Source organism: Pelodiscus sinensis, chromosome 19 (genome assembly GCF_052426305.1).
Source record: "Pelodiscus sinensis isolate ZL-2025 chromosome 19, ASM5242630v1, whole genome shotgun sequence".
NCBI lineage: Eukaryota > Metazoa > Chordata > Testudines > Trionychidae > Pelodiscus > Pelodiscus sinensis.
Genome location: NC_143070.1, coordinates 13,197,908 through 13,211,305, shown reverse-complemented (window position 1 = coordinate 13,211,305; position 13,398 = coordinate 13,197,908). Strand labels below are relative to the sequence as shown.

Below are 13,398 nucleotides of genomic sequence, written 5' to 3'. Positions count from 1 at the left end.
CCCTGATCGTTTATTAATATATTGAGCAGCACAGAGCCTTGGCAGACACCATCCCCCAATTTAGCTCTCTCCATTGTGAAAACTGACCCTCTGTTCCTGTTCTTTTTTCCTACGGTTTAACTGATGATGGGCAATAATTTTCACAAGGGGTCACTCCATGAGTTTTGGAAAGTCATAGGGGCCACACATTTCTACTATATTAATATGGGAGGCAGCAGGGCGCTCCGGGCTGGTGCACAGAGTTGGGATGCAGGAGAGGGTGACAGGGGTGGGTTCCGGGAGGGAGTCTGGTGCAGGAGGCGGCTCTGGACCAGGCACTGGGATGCAGGAGGGGTTCAAAGCGCAGGCTCTGGCCAGAGGGGCCTTACCACAGGTATAACTAATGTGTGGACAAGGGCGAGCCAGGGGATGCAGTGTGCTTAGACTCTGACATTTCTATCCAGCCTGCTAAAGTGCCACAGTGCAGCAGGGTGCTCAGGAAGGCGGTTTGCCTGCCATGGCCCCCCTGTTCCCAAAAGCAACCAGCACTGGCTGGCAGCTCTGCCTGAACTTGGCACCTCACACACCAGGGACCCGAAGCCCAGGGACTCATATGGAGGGAGAGGGAGTGTGAGTGTGAGAACACTCACCAGTTATTGAATTTGGTGCCATTGGTCCATTTCCAGGGCTGCCATTGGTCCATTTCTGGGTCCATCCGGAGGCCGACCCAGTGGTCAAATTTGCGTTCATAGCGCTGCATGAAAGCCTAGAACAACAGAGGGGTTGTTAGGGCCCAACCCTGCTGCTCCCCAGCTTGGGGCAGGGAATCACAGGGGGTCTGAGTGTTCCCAGGAGGTGGCTGGGGATTTGCCCCTCCCCCTTGCCCAGCTCTGGGTAAATAAATAAATAAATAATAAATTAATGGAAATGCCTATCTCCTAGAACTGGAAGGGACCTTGAAAGGTCATCCAGTCTAGTCCCCTGCCTTCACAGCAGGACCAAGTACCCTCCCTGATGAATTTTTGCCCCAAACCCCCTCTGCAAGGATTGAACTCACAACCCTGGGTTTAGCAGGCCAATGCTCAAACCACTGAGCTATCCCTTCTCCCCTATTCAGTATTAACCCCCCCACCAAACCCAGCTCCCCCCATCTCCAAACCTTCCCAGGGCTGGGTCCCACACTCCATGCCCGGTCAGGGTCTGTGTGAAACCCTCACCCGACAGAGCAGCTGGGCTCCCTGCAGCCCTCCCCGGGGAAGGAGAGAGATGATCAGTGCAGGGGATGCTGGGAAGGGCCAGGCCCAAGGGGACCCCTCCCCCACCTCAGCTGGCTGCTTGTCCTCTACCTGGGGCACTGGCTTTTCCAGCCGCGCTGGGGTCTCAGCCCCCTCCAGCTCCAGGCAGCCCAGCAGACACCAGGGCCAGCCCAGCCCCAGAGGGGCGTCTCCTGCTGATAGGCCTGACAGTGGCTGATCCCCCCGTTACTGACACCAGAGGGGCCTGGGCCCAGCCCGGCTGGGCATTCAGCAGCTGGAAAGTCCCTTGGCTCTGGATTCTGAGCTGCCCCTCACCCGCAGGGCAGAGCCCAGGCCAGGCCAGCGTGACGAGTCTCTCACCATTTCCTGCAAGGTGTCGATTGCAGCCAGGGAGGCCCCCAGGGTAGAGCAGCGGCTCCGGCTGTCGGGCCAGTTCCCTTCATCCTCCGAGAAATAGAAGCATTTCCCCTGGTACCAGACCCACCCATCCGGGCATGTGGGGCCCAGCACAGCTGGAGAGTGCCCAGATAACAGCACTGAAATGAGACAGGAGCACATAGGGTGAGGGGACCTGCCCGTGGGTGGGAGAAATGATCCCGGCGCCCCAGGCTGCTGAGACTCCTCTGACCCTGGCAGGTGCTGAGGCAGGACGGGGTGTGAAGGAGCCAGGGGGACGCTGGGAATCCAGCCCCCAAAGGGATTCACCTGACCCTGCTCTCACTGGGCCACTAATCTCAGTTCACATTCAAGAGGGAGGCAGCTGACAAAGGGCTCGTGTGTCTAAGGTCACAGAGCTGGGCCAGGATGTGGGCCAGAGGGGGTGGGCAGGGCGGGGAGTGGCAGGGGAGGGGGCCGTGGTCATGGCAGGTAGGAGAGCGACGCTGGGTAAGAGGCGGGTTCAGCGGGGTCGGCCAGGCCGGTTCCCCGAGGAGCTCTGCTCGCCTGGGCCACTGCCCCTCCCCTGCTCTGCGCTGGGCTGCCAGGTGTCCGGTATTGGCCCGGACAGTCCAGTATTGGCCCGGATAGTCCAGTATTTTCACCTCCTGTCCGGTAAAAAAATTTCAGAAAATACCGGACACCTGAAATGTCTGGTATTTTCTGATTTTTTTCCTGGCCAGGGGGCAAAAATACAGGACACCTGTCAACCCTACAAACACTCGGCAACTGTGCGCCCAGCCCCTGAGTGTCTCCCTCTGCCCCCTTCTCTCCCTGGCTCCCAACACCCCAAGCCCTGCACCCTCTGCTTACGTGGTTCCTGCATTCTTGCCGCCGACAAAAAGCCTAAAGACCAAGGGGAAGCAATGCCTCCCCTGGGTCTTAGTGCTCAACTCCTCCCCTGTTCCTATCCCTATTCTGTCTGCACTCACTCTGTTTTAATAATGCTGTTTTATTATTTAATTTTTTTGTTTAACCCTTGGCGTCTTTCCCCGCCCCTCCCCCCCCCCCCCCAGACTGGACAATTTTGGTCTCCCTCCCCTTTTTTTCCCCTCCTCGAAAGAATTTTTTTCCCACAGTGGGGTTTTGTTTTTGTTTTTTGGTATTTTTGGTTAAGCCATCTAGTAACCCTATGGGCTGGCCAGGAGGGGGCTGAGGGGAGGATGGAATAAACTCCCTGCCCTTCGCCAGGCCGAGCACCCGCTGCCCAGAGCTCCCAGCACAGCCAGACGCAGGGCGAGGGAGACGCCTGGTGGGAGACGTTTGCCGGGCGGGAAGGGACATGCCCAGCCTGGGGGCAGGGACAGCTCAGAGCAGCCCAGGCACAAGGCCAAGGGCCAGACACATAACAGCAGGTGCAGGGCCAGGGGCAGGTCATCAGGGGAGATGCTGCCAAGTTCTAACCCGTCCCCAACTAGGGATGAACTGAAACAACAACCAACGGTCTGGTGGCACTTTATAGACTAACAAAACGTGGAGATGGGATCATGAGGTTTCGTGGGCAAAGCCCAACTGCAGTCATCTGAAGAAGTGAGTTTTGCCCATGAACGCTCATGATCCCATCTCCATGGTTTTTTAGTCTATAGCAGGGGTGGGCAATATTTTGTGCCCAGGGGCCACCCTGGAAAGGGTGGGGCCTAAATAGGAAGGGGTGGGGCTACCCCACCCCCAGACCATGATTGGTCTGGGGGTGGGAGAGACCTTCTGCCCCCACTTCCCACGAGGCACCCATGCCCTGGAAGACATTGGCACGCTCCCCCGCTCTCAGGCCAATCAGGAGAGCGTACAAAGCCTCCTCCCACCCTGCAAGGAGCACGTGGCACTTTGAACTGCTGTGTGCTACTCGCAGGGTGGGAAGAGGGGCTGGGGGGGAGGGGGAGGGAAGCAGGGGAGGCTTTGCACACTCCCCTGCTCCCAAGCCCTAACTGGCCTAGGGGCAGGGGAGCGGCAGGGCCTGTGGGGGCCGGATCCAGCGCACGGAGGCCCTTTCGCCCACCCCTGGTCTATAAAGTGCTACTAGATTATTTGTTGTTTTTTATGTTTATCCTGTACAGACTGACTCTGCTTCCCCTTGAAGCTTCCAAACTAGGGATGTCAGTGAATCGTCATTTAAACGATTAACCGATAAACCTGGGCTTATTGGCTAATCCTAATGACTACACCCTCCCCCACCCTCTGCCTCCGTATCAGATGCAACAAAGGAGGGCGGGGAGAGCTGGTGCCGGTAAAATAAGTTACAAACCTCCTCCCGCTGGAGTCTCCTTTGCTGCTGTAAATGCATCGGATTTGCTGCAGATCCGGGGCAAGTCACCAGAGCACCGCAAGCTGCTGACCTTCTTCTCGTTCAGATACGCACAGTCGCCATCTCCTCCAATCCCAAACCTGCAGGGCAGAAGCCAGGGAGCGGGTGTGACGTAGGAGTCGGGTGTTTCCTGTTGGTCAGACAGGGGGCGACACTCGCACAGGGCAGGGAGCTGCTGCTTTCACAGCCCCTCAGTTCCCTTCCTCTACCTGCAGGAGCCCTGTCCCCATCTGCTCCACAGGGGACAGGGGGCAGTGGGGCCAAGTGAGGTTCTAAGAGGAACTGGCCTCCATGGAGCATTTACGCCGAGGGGATGTTTTAACCCCAGTTCCTGCTCATCCCCACCCAGATGCCCCAGCACCCAAACTGCCCCAGGTGCAGGTTCCGGGGAGCAGCAGTGACACCGCACAGAAGAGCTGGGGCTCGGGCTCCCCGGGCACTTGACATCAGCCCTCAGTCCAGGAGCCCGGCAGGCCAGGCTGCGCTGGGGAGGCTGGAGCTAAATGGCAGCAGCACAGACCCAGGGGCCATGGCGTGACCCAGCCGCTCACACTCAGCTTCCGCCAGAGCTGGACCCAGCACGACCCACCAGGGCACAGGGCGGGATCCCGGCCCACAGGAAAATCCTCCCCCATGGTCTCAGCACCACTCTGGGCAGGCTGGGATCTCCCTACCCCCAGACCTCCAGCCTCTGGCTCTGAGTGGGCCAAGACGTGTCCCAGAGCCAGGCTAACCCAGCCCCTGCCCGCCTGATCACATCACGAGGAGTACAGGATCTATCGAAAAATCACCCCGTCGGCAGAACTGCAGTTTCAGTTTCGAAATGGCGCTTGTTCGAAACAGCACCAGAATGTGATTATGCTAATGATGTGCGGGATATTTAAATGCCCACTTCATTTGCACTTTCAATGTGCTTTATTTACAGGGCTCGACAAATGGCAGCGAAATCCACTCGCCAGCCCGGCACCGCACATGCGCCAGACCGGCACTGAGCATGCGCGCACGGCCGGTGAACGGGACAACTGGCTGAAATCTACTCACCATGGGCGAGTAGATACACTGATTTGTCAAGCCCAGTTTATTTACATCCCTCTGCCGACAGGGGTGTAGTGTAGATCTAGCCTTTGTGTATTAGGATTCGCTGGCTGTTTTGTTTTGTCTTAGTAACTTGCTTTGACCTGAGTGTTTTCACTTGCAATCACTTGTGTCCCACTGTCATGTTACTGAATTGTAAAGGAAGAAGCCAGATCAGTGCTGCACCCAAAGGGGAGGGGGTGTTTACCCCAAAGTCTGTACAAAGGGGGCCATGTGAGATGTCAAATGAAAGCTTGTGTTCTACTGATTTTACGTATGTTGTTCATGTACTTGTATAATATCTGCATGTGGTGCTATAAACATGTGCTCTGTGTTAATGCTGGACATTTCTGTCTGAGACAGAGCAATGGGCCAGGAATGTTCAGTCAGTGACTAAGCTAATTAGCAAGGCTCCAGGGACAAGGCTCACACACCTGAGGAATGTGGACCTGCAAACCAGCCAATATCATGACTGCTGACTTGGGACACAGGGGTAGGTCACTGGGCCATGTGACCTGTTCCAGCTTGGAAGTTACCAGCAATGGATATAAAATGCCATGTGGCAATCGCCTTCCTGCCTTCAATTCTGCTACTGATCCCAGATGCAGCCTTGAGAGGCACAGAGGGTCGTGAAGAATCATGGGCCCATCCTGATATAGGATGTACACCAGAGATTTTAAGCCAGCAGTTTCTAACATCTCTGCTGAGAGCCTGCATCGAGAACTGGGATGCATGGAATGTATTGTCCTTAACCTCACTCTCATGCTTTTCTTTCTTTTATTAATAAACTTTTAGGCTACGTCTAGACTGGCATGATTTTCCAGAAATGCTTTTAATGGAAAAGTTTTCCGTTAAAAGCATTTTCGGAACAGAGCGTCTAGATTGGCAAAAGCGTCTGTGGCCAATCTAGATGCTCTTTTCCGCAAAAAAGCCTCAATCGCCATTTTCGCGATCGGGGCTTTTTTGCAGAAAACAAATCTGAGCTGTCTACACTGGCCCTTTTGCGCAAAAGTTTTGCGCAAAAGGACTTTTGCCTGAATGGGAGCAGCATAGTATTTCCGCAAGAACACTGACAGTCTTACATGAGATCGTCAGTGCTTTTGCGGAAATTCAAGCGGCCAGTGTAGACAGCTGGCAAGTTTTTCCGGAAAAGCGGTTGATTTTCCGGAAAAACTGGCCAGTCTAGAGACACCCTTAGATTTTAGATGCTAAAGGATTGGCTCAGAATGATCTTGTGGGTAAGATCCAAAGTGTAAATTGACCGGGAACAGTGACTGGTCTTTTGGGACCGGGAGAACCTGTTTGGGGTAGGTGAGATTGGCTTCTATAACCCTGTGTGCAGGCTCGGGGCTGATTGTGGCACAGGGAGAACTGGTGCGTCTGATGGGTTTTGTTCAGTGTGACGGGTTTGTGGCCTGTTAGGGAAGGTGTCCAGTCTGGGGCTGTAAAGAGCCCTTGTTCTGAGCAATACGTCCTGAGCAGGCACCCTCAGCGATGCCCAAACCGGGCCCAGTCCATCACAGCCACTTGTTACACTTAATAAAAACACTGATTTATTATCAAGCCCAGTGTAAATACTGGGAAGCAGCCACTGTGCACCTCTCTTTTTTGAAATGATGTGACCACATCTGTACGCAGTATTCAAGATGTGGGTGTCCTATGGCCTTATATAGAGGCAGTAAGATATTTTCTGTCTTATTCTATATCCCTTTGTTAATGATTCCTAACATTGTTTGCTTTTTTCACTGCCGCTGCGCACTGAGTGGATGTTTTCAGAGAACTATCCACAGTGACTCCAAGATCTCGCTCTCGAGTAGTTGTGGTTAAATTAATCCCCATCATATTGTATGTATAGTCGGGATTATTTTTCCAATGTGCACTACTTTACATTTATCAACATTAAAATTCATTTGCCATTTTATTGCCCATTCACCGTGTTTTGTGAGATCCTTTTGAAGCTCTTCACAGTCTGCTTTGGTCTTAACTGTCTCAAACAGTTTAAGTATCATCTGCAAATTTTGCCACCCCACTGTTTACCCCTTCTCCAGATCATTTATAAATACGATCCATCCCAGGACAGACCCTTGGGGGACCCTACTAGTTACCTCTCTCCATTTTGAAAACTTACCCTTTATTCCTACCCTTTGTTTCCTATCTTCAGTCCATGACAGGACCTTCCCTCTTTTCCCATGACAACTTACTTACAAGCCTTTGGTGAGGGACCTTGTCAAAGGCCTTCTGGAAATCTACGTACACTAGAGCCACTGGATCCCCCTTGAACACATGCTTGACGAGGCACGATTTCCCTTTACACACTCACTTGTGTGTCTGTTAATTCTGGTCTTTACCACTGTTTGCCTGGCATTAGACAGCTAGACTTAACTTCAACACCCATGAGCCTCAGAAAACACTAGGGACCCGCCAGGCATCTGGTGCAGAGGTAAATGTGAGCACCGGGTTACACAGTGTTGGCAGTGCTGCAATTTCATTGCCATGTTCCTTCACAGCTCCCCTCCTGAAGAGACACGTACCCAGGCAATATGGGGAGAGCTGAGACACTCCAATATTATTGGATTTTCTGCTTTGTAGCCTCTCTCATCTCGCTGGGCTTTTCACAATCACACAGCTGACAGCATGGGGAGTTTGGTGGCACTTCCCTACTGCTGTGCTCGTAGGGTTCAAGCTGGGAATGTCTCTCTAGAGATTCCATGGTGCAGCTTGAAATGATATTTTCACACCCCTTCCCCACCAGTGAGGCCTAATCTGGCATTCTAGGATTCATACCCTGCAATCAGCTCAGGGGGGTTGAGTATTTGATCCCACCCGGCTCCCACTGAAATCAGACTTGAGAGGTCACTGAACTAGGCCTGTCACTGGAACTGGGCTACAGCAGCCTCAGGCACCCAGACCATATGACTGCTCTCTGGCTGCTCCCACCGCACTGGCTGGGGGTCAGTCTGAACTCAGCACCTCAGACACCAGGGACCCAAAGCCCAGGGAGCTCACAGAGAGGGGGCAGACTCACAGGTGGTTGAATTCGGTGCCGTTGGCCCATTTCCAAGGCTGCCCCGGGTCCCTGCAGAGGCCGATCCAATAGTCAGGTTTGCCTTTGTAGCGCAGCAGGAAATCCTAGAACAGCGGAGGGGGAGGGGTGTCAGGGCCTGACCCTGCTGCTCCCCGGCTCTGGGCAGGGAATCCCAGGAGTATACAGAGGGGTCTGAGTGTTCCCAGGGGGTGGCTGGGGATTTCCCCCTCCCCCTTGCCCAGTGCTGGGTAATTCAGTATTAACCCTCCCCCAGCCCAACCTCCCCAGGGCTGGGTCCCACCCCCCAGGCCAGGCCAGGCTCTGTGTGAAACCCTCGCCTGACAGGGCAGCTGGGCTCCCTCCATCCTCCTCGGGGAAGGAGAGAGATGATCAGTGCAGGGGATGCTGGGAGGGGCCAGGCCTAAGGGGACCCCTCCCCCACTCCCAGCTGGCTGCTCTTCCCCTCCCCAGGGGCACTGGCCCTTCCAGCCACGATGGGGTCTCAGCCCCCTCCAGCCCCAGGCAGCCCAGCAGACTCCGGGGACAGCCCAGCCCCGCCCCGCCCCAGAGAGGCCTGACAGTGGCTGATCCACCTCCCCCCCGGTCACTGACACCAGAGGGGCCTGGGCCCAGCCTGGCCGGGCATCAGCAGCTGGAAAGTCCATTGGCTCTGGGCTCTGAGCTGCTCCTCGCCCGCAGGGCAGAGCCCAGGCCAGGCCAGTGCGAGAGTCTCTCACCATTTCCTGCAAGGTGTCGATTGCAGCCAGGGAGGCCCCCAGGGCAGAGCAGTTGCTCCGGCTGTAGGGCCAGTTCCCTTCGGTCTTGGAGAAATAGAAGCATTTCCCCTGGTAGCCGACCCAGCTGTCCGGGCATGTGGGGCCCAGCACAACTGGAGAGTGCCCAGATAACGACACTGAAACGAGACAGGAGCATGTGGGGTGAGGGGACCTGCCCGTGGGTGGGAGAAATGATCCCGGCGCCCCAGGCTGCTGAGACTCCTCTGACCCTGGCAGGTGGTGAGGAGGGAGGGGTGTGAAGGAGCCAGGGGGACGCTGGGAATCCAGCCCCTGAGGGGGGTGACCGGTCGCGGGTCTCACCAGGCCACTGTCTCTGTTCAGGTTCAGCAGGGAAGCAGCTGACAAAGGGTTCCTGTGTCTAAGCCCCCAGGCTGCGGGTCACAACAGGGGGCGGCAGGGGTGCAGCAGGCAGGAGAGGTGGGTTCAGCAGGGTTCCCCAGGCTGGTTGCCCGAGGAGCTCTGCTCGCCTGCACCACTGCCCCTCCCCTCCCCTGGGCTGCCCAGGAGGGGGCTATGGGAAGGGTGGGAACAAACTCCCTGCCCTTCGCCAGGCCGAGCGCCCACTGCCCGGAGCTCCCAGCGCAGCCAGACGCAGGGCGAGGGAGACGCCTGGCGGGAGACGTTTGCCGGGCGGGAAGGGACACGCCCAGCCCAGGGCAGGGACAGCTCAGAGCAGCCCAGGAACGAGTCCTAGGGCCAGACACACAACTCTCAGTTACTCACCTGCTTTGAGAAGTGCAGTGACTGTATGTCAGGGACATGCAAGTTCCCACTGAGTTCCCCTCCCCCCCACTGCCTCCCAGAGAAGCAGCAGCAGGGGGGCAGGTGGGAGCCAGTGCTGGGAGGAGCCAGCTTGTTAAGCTCCCCAGGAGCATCAGATAACAGAGTCTCCTGCCCCCCAAGTACCAACTCCCAACAGAAAAGGTGCCAGGCCTGGGGACCCCTTCCCGTACTGCCTGGGAGGGCCAGGGGGCTGCAAGGAGTCGTTCAGGGCTGGGAGCTTCTGACTGGTGCCATCCCCACCCGTGTTCTCAGCTCCCTGCACTCAGCAGGGTGGAGCCCCTAGCTCCCGGCTCTCACCTTACACACCATGAGCCAACGCTGCCTGTAAGTGTGAGCAGAGCACTTGGGCGGCCACCCAGGGAAATTCAGGTGTCGCCCCACTGATAAGCAGGGTGCCCACAGAAGCAGTGTGTGTTGCTGCAGGTGGTGCACATCTGCACCTGCATCAGTGCACAGAACATTTATTCTGCACACATATAGGAAAAGAATTAGAGAAAGCTTCGTCCATGCGAACCACTCACACAGAGGTGCCGGCGCAGCAAGTGCCGCTCTGGTCATGTACTGCAGGGACCGGCACCAGGGCAGGCCCCTTTCCACACCCTGCAGTGCCCTGATGTCACCCATTTGCACCAATTCCATTTTATCAAGGAATCAACAGTCGCAGGCAGCACCTGGCAGCCCGGCCCTGGGAACGATGTGGGGACACAGGAAGCAAAATGCAGGACAATGTAGCACTTTAAAGACTAACAAGATGGTTTATTAGATGATGAGCTTTCGTGGGCCAGACCCACTTCCTCAGATCAACTGGCAGTGCGGGGGGGTGGGTCTGGCCCACGAAAGCTCATCATCTAATAAACCATCTTGTTAGTCTTTAAAGTGCTACATAGTCCTGTATTTTGCTTCAGCTACACCAGACTAACACGGCTACATTTCTATCACTATGGGACACAGGAAGGCCAGGTTGGTGCCTCAGGGGACAGGCTGCAGGCAGAGGGCCCAGCTCATCTCTGCCCTGTCCCTGCCCCGTCAATCATCCTGCCCCCACCCCTCAGACTGTGTCTGGAGCCCAACAATAGTCACTGGGTCCCCACTTGCTCAGAGATGGACTGGGGGGGAGGGGGCTAGTGTCAGTCAGCCCCTCCCCCCACAGTGAGTGCCCAGGGCAGGGCCTGAGAGGGGGCAGGAGGCGGCTCTGGGAAGAGCATCCCCCAGGTACCCTCTGTCCCAGGGGCAGAAGCCAGACAGGCCAGGAGGAGACGCTGTGACTGGGGCAGCCCCAAGGGGGGGGAGGGGAGGCTGAGAACTCACCTGCCAGGGCAATAACAGAGACAGGGAGACCTAAGAACACAGCTCCGAGGATGACTCTGAGGGCGACTGTTCGCTTGTTGCAGTTACAGCGAGGCTCTGAAACAGAGGGACCCGTCAGGCTGGGCCGCGAGGCCTCTCACTGACAGCTCCGGGCTGGGGCTGCCCTAGAACACGCCCCGTTCTGCCCCTCGCGCTGGACGCTCTAGGAGAGGCACCCGGGGGCTCAGGCAGGCTGGGGCTGGCAGAACAGCCCCTCTCCCCTCAGACCAGTGCCCGCCCCCCCCCCCCCACTGCCAGCCGGGCCGGCGAGCTCAGGGCACAGAGATAAGGACCCGCATGTTCCGGTGGCAGGAGCCCCCCTGCCCAGCGCCTGTCCCCACACACAGGCTCTCACCGGGGCACCACGCAGCAGAAGCGGGAGAAGGAGCCAGGCCGAGAGGGGCCAGGGCTGTCACGGGGGATCTGACCCACCAGCCCAAACAGCCCCTGCCCAGGCATGTGTCCAGCGCTGTGTGCACTAGCAAGCCCCTGGGAGCCAGGGACCTGAGCCCTGAGAGCCCCAGCCCCTGCTCCCCACACATGGGTGCTGGGTTTTGGGGGGGCATCTGTGTCGGGGCAGTGGTACCTTCCCAGATGTGGGGAGGCAGGGCCCTGCCCCTAGGGTTACCAGGTGCGCTAAAAAAAATACCTGACGCACTTGATGTCAGATGGGGGCAGGGGGACCGGCCGGGAGGCGGGCAGGGCTGGCCAGGAGAAGGGGGGCGGCCGGTGGGAAGCAGGGTTGGCGGGGGTGGGGGAGGGGGTGGGAGGTCATCAGGGCAGCGATGCAGGCCGGAGGAGATCGAGAGCAGGAGGGGAGAACTGGCCACCGGAAGCAGGGTTGGTGGGGGAACCAGCCAGCGGGAAGCAGGGCTGGCGGGAGGAGATGGGGGTTTGTCGGGGGCAGCGGGGCTGGCCAGGGGAGATCGGGTGGGGGAAACCAGCCAGCAGGAAGCAGGGCTGAGTTATTAGGCCAGAAGAGGACCCATCCCACGGCCCAACCTCCAGCAGCTTCCTTGTCAGCCTGGGCCTCCCCACTTATCTGGGGTGGGGGCATTGCAAGCAGCCCCAGGCTCATGGCCATGCCCCCCCCACGCCCTGCCCCCCAGGGTAGAAGCTGGGTCCATGGCTCCCCACAGCTGCCCTTGGAGCGGTTACCATTAACTGTTTCTGGCTGGGGAGCGGGGCCTCGGAGCCGAGCCATGACAAGAGCCACAGGGATGGGCAGCCACAGACCCTGCACCTGCCGTGGGCCAGAAGCCAGAGGGGCAGGGATACAGGCCAGGGGCTGCTCTTGCCCCCCCGCCCAGCATGGCTCCCTGCATGTTCCTGGGCTCCCCATGGGTCTCCCGCTGCCAGTCCTGAGGGGAAAAGGGGGACAAGGCAGGGCCAGGGGCTGAAGACAAGGCAGCCCTGGCCCCTGCACCCAGCCTTTTGCAGCCCCAGGGTCTCTCTCCAGCCCGGCCCCTGGTAGCAACACCCCATTACCTGGCTGCTCTCTGTTCTCCAGGAGTCCATTGGCAAGAGGCTCCTGCAGACGTTCTCGGCTCTCAGGGTGCCCAGTTGCTGCCTCCATGGTCTCGCCGCCGCGCTCCAGCTGAGGATGCTCAGCTCCTCTGTGTAATGGGTCGATGCAGCAGCAGCAAAGTGCGGCCAGGCAGGTCCTGGCCCTGGCTCCTTCCCTGCTCCAGACTCCCTGGCCAAGCTGGAAGCGGAGACCAAGCAGGACTGCTCAGGGGCAATGTTCCCTCTAATTCTTTTTCCACCCATGTACAGAATCAATTTTGTTCTAGGCACCAAGGCATGTGCACCACAGTAGGAACAGATACTGCTGACTGTGGGCGCTCTGCCAAGCAGCTGGGCCACATTGGAATCTCTCCTGAGTGGCACCAGGGACGTAAAATTCTGTATAATTTGTTAACCAGTCAAAGGTTAAGTTTAACCAGTTAACTGATGAAAAGGGGGCAGGCAGGGTTGTTAGCTTGAGGGTTGCTGAGCTGGAACGCACCCACACCAATCCCAGGCAGGGACTGCTCCAATCTAACTGCTTCCTGCCCCCTGCACACGAGTATGAATATAGGTGTAAAAAAAGATCATTAGTGGGAGTGAGGGAGCAGAATTGATCCACAGGTCCTGCTTGTTGTAACTAGAAGCAATGGACCTCTTCACACCGGGCTGCTTGGTGTCCCCACAGGACAGGAATCAAAGGAACCACAACCTCCTGCCTGGTTCTGTAGGTAGCAGACAGGTGAAGTATAAGTGAACAAGGCTTAATTATTGTGTTATAATAATATTTAATGAATTGCTTTTGCATCGCTTTGCACTGTATTCATTCCTTTAGAATTTATAGTATTTACAGTTTCATTTGTGTAGTTATTGTTTTTAAGGCTTATAAAATGT

At 57.0% G+C, this 13,398-nt stretch overlaps 1 protein-coding gene across 1 annotated transcript in view; it reads right to left on the bottom strand.

The window, feature by feature from the left end:
* LOC149522187 (C-type lectin domain family 2 member G-like) overlaps window positions 1-13,398 on the bottom strand; it is an 86,021-nt gene that overhangs the window by 3,629 nt on the left and 68,994 nt on the right. Inside the window, exons 2-8 of the mRNA XM_089770585.1 lie at window positions 12,487-12,703; window positions 10,960-11,055; window positions 8,809-8,984; window positions 8,072-8,175; window positions 3,913-4,052; window positions 1,596-1,771; window positions 630-745 (exon numbers count right to left, since the gene is read on the bottom strand). Coding sequence (XP_089626711.1) covers window positions 630-745; window positions 1,596-1,771; window positions 3,913-4,052; window positions 8,072-8,175; window positions 8,809-8,984; window positions 10,960-11,055; window positions 12,487-12,574 — 896 coding nt within the window. The 5' untranslated portion in view covers window positions 12,575-12,703. The remainder of the gene's footprint in view (window positions 1-629; window positions 746-1,595; window positions 1,772-3,912; window positions 4,053-8,071; window positions 8,176-8,808; window positions 8,985-10,959; window positions 11,056-12,486; window positions 12,704-13,398) is intronic.